Below are 2,978 nucleotides of genomic sequence, written 5' to 3' on the forward strand. Positions count from 1 at the left end.
AGAAAAACAGAACCAGTAGAAGTTATATGTATGTGTGCATATGTGTGTTTATGTATAATTTATGCATATTTTCTGTGTGTGTATATGACTCATGCCAAGGAATTGGCTCACAATTTTAGGGGCTGGCCAGTCTTGAAATTTTAGCGCAGGGATATGGCAGATTTTAGCTTTTTTCACCAGCTATTAAAAGACTAAGTGCTATTAAGACATTAAGACCAAATTTTAGGTTCTCATTTTTTGTTGAAAAATAATTGTTTACCTAATTTTTGTTTCTGATTGTAAAAGGAGTTTTATTCCAGAAATGTAAATAATCTGAACAGATGTTTGTCTTTGCCTATTGTGTATTTTATACATTGGGGTCATTACTGTATATTTTAGTGTATTTTCCTTCCTGTAAATGTCTAGGTTTGGATTTAAAAAAAAAGCTTATTGCCCAAATTTAACATTTTAAAGAACTATGCAAGGTGAAATCAATGGTTGACACTAATAACAGGTGTGTATGTGTGTACACATTCAGTTTGACATTTTGCCTATGTCAGAGTTAACTAACTCTAAAGAGGAGAAAGATTGTTGCTGAGAAAACTAGCAGGGCAATAGTTAGTTCTGATGTGTGTTGCTAGTTCCTGTATTTTAGCAAATAGCAGAAATAATTGAAGGAACTTCGATGAATTTTTATACTGTCTCTTTGGGAAGAAAACATTGCTTTGAATAATGAGCATGTTAGGCATAAATAAAAAAGATAAGAAAAAATGATTGACATTGTTACAAAATGGGATAATAAATTACATAGTACTGAATAGGAAATCGGAGTAAGTACAAGGCTGGAAATTATATCTTAGAAATATTTAAGTGAATATGATTTATATTATTGCACTAGGACCTAGTACCACAACAGAAACAGAAACAATCGCCAAATATGAAATAATGGATGGTGCACCGGTAAAAGGTAACACATTTTTCAGTTGCTGCTTTGGTGGTGTAGATGTAACAGTGTATGAAACAGTTTAATTTGAAAGTATTCAATGTGAAAGTATTTATAATTGCCTAAAACTACTTTTATAATGATGGTTCTGAAGATTGTCTTTGTATAGATACTTTGTATAGTACTAATAGTACTTCCTAGTCTGAATTAAGTCTTAATTTTTCTCTCAGTTTAAATTTAGACTTCCAAAGAGATGTTTTATATATTATCAATTTACTTCTGGATTTGTAACATTTGATTGTCTTTTGTTTTAACTGTTTCGCTCTGTCAATCTTTTTTTCTGATGGTGAGTACAAGATGTAGTGTCAAATCACACCAATCCAAACCCACGGCCACCTAGTCAATTGTGATTTATAGCAACTAGATAGGACAGAGAGCTGCTGCTATGGGTTTGTGAGAATGTAAAATCTTTATGTGAACAGTCAGCCTCATCTTTCTCCCATGGAGCAGCTAATGGATTTGAACCACTGACCTTGTGGTTAATGTTTAGCCCATAATTCCGCCAGGACTCTGTAGATGCCAGATAGTTGAGTATTGATTGCTATGGAATTTTGGGAGCCCTGAGCGCCCCTAACAATATAAGCAGGCCCGTTACTAGATTACCTTCTGTGTCTAAGACACTGAAGCCAGTAATTAGCATTTTAAAAGTTATGCCTTTGGATTTTTATCACTTTATTAATCTTTCACAGAGAGACATTAACTAGATGTTAATACCTAGGAGCATGGCAAGGGGCTGGGAGGTAAAAAGAGGAGCAAAAAAACAAGTATGAGAAAAATGAAAATGTGGTGGAATTGATTGTAATGATGATTGCGCAACTCTTCTTAATATGATTCTTAATATGATATATGCAAAAAATTATTTCAGAAAGTAGCTACACTTACTGTCAATGAGATGAAGGACTCGTGGTGCAGCAGTTAAGTGCGTGGCTGCAAACAGAAAGGGGTCATTTCAATCCCACCTAGTGGGTCTGCAGGAGAAAAGACCTGTTGATCAGCTCTCAGAGCCTAGAAAACTCTGTGGAGCAGTTCCGCTCTCTCACATAGGGTGACTGTGAGCTGGAGGGGAGGTGTTGGTCTTAACCACAATTATAGGTGACGCTGTGTGTGCTTTGTGCTCTGAAGCTCCCTCCTACCTTTGAGTTAAAACTAAACTCACTGCCATCAAGTTGATTCTGACTTGTAGCAACCCTTCAGGACAGGGTAGAACCCTGTTCCTGTGGGTTTTGAGACTAATTCTGTGTGGAAACAGAAAGCTTCTCTCCCTGATCTTTCTTCAAGCTGCTGACCTTGTGGTTTACAGCCTATGGCACTGTCCATACGCCACCAGGGCTCCTTTCGGGTTAGGTGATGGTGTGTATATTCCACAGGTGGCTGAAAGAGCTCTAAGCCAAGCTCTGGGTTGCAGAGTTGGGGGCGGAAGTCGGGCCTTTCTGGCTTTCTGGCCCCGTGGCTAGTTTGTTCTCCCCCTTTTCCATATGTATCCTTGTACTGAGAAACCCAGCTTTATAAAATCCTAGCAGTCACAAAGTTTAACCTAGAGGAATGGGTCTTCTATTTCTTACTCTATGATAAAAGTGTTCCACACGTTTCACAAGAATATGCAACCACCAGCATATTGGCTAGGAGGGAAAGTTGTCTTTCTGTCCATATTTGTGACTTTGGATTAATTAGCAATAAGTATTCCAAAAATTTACACATCTAACTAGAAATTAGGATAAACTCTGAGAAGGCAGAAGATAGCAAAACTACATGCAAACAGCACGTACCTGCTGGAAACTATTCTAAATACTTGATATGTATTAACTTTATTGTCTATGAATTCCCTGTGAGGTAGGTTAGTGTTATCCTTAGTTTGCACATAAGGAACTTGAAGCAAGAATCGTAAGTGACTTGGCCAAAGTCACATAGCCAGTAAGGGGCTGTGCTTTGAAAGCTAGACGTTCTGGCTCTAGAGCAGTAATTTCTCACCCAAGGTCAGTTTTGCTCCCCCCCCCCC

General features: G+C 37.7%; 1 protein-coding gene across 1 annotated transcript in view; it reads left to right on the forward strand.

The window, feature by feature from the left end:
• VPS26A (VPS26, retromer complex component A) overlaps positions 1-2,978 on the forward strand; it is a 36,077-nt gene that overhangs the window by 29,046 nt on the left and 4,053 nt on the right. The window contains exon 7 of the mRNA XM_045291266.1: positions 878-989. Coding sequence (XP_045147201.1) covers positions 878-989 — 112 coding nt within the window. The remainder of the gene's footprint in view (positions 1-877; positions 990-2,978) is intronic.

This window comes from Echinops telfairi, unplaced genomic scaffold (genome assembly GCF_000313985.2).
Source record: "Echinops telfairi isolate 266 unplaced genomic scaffold, ASM31398v2 ScPeMD7_70;HRSCAF=299, whole genome shotgun sequence".
Lineage (NCBI taxonomy): Eukaryota > Metazoa > Chordata > Mammalia > Afrosoricida > Tenrecidae > Echinops > Echinops telfairi.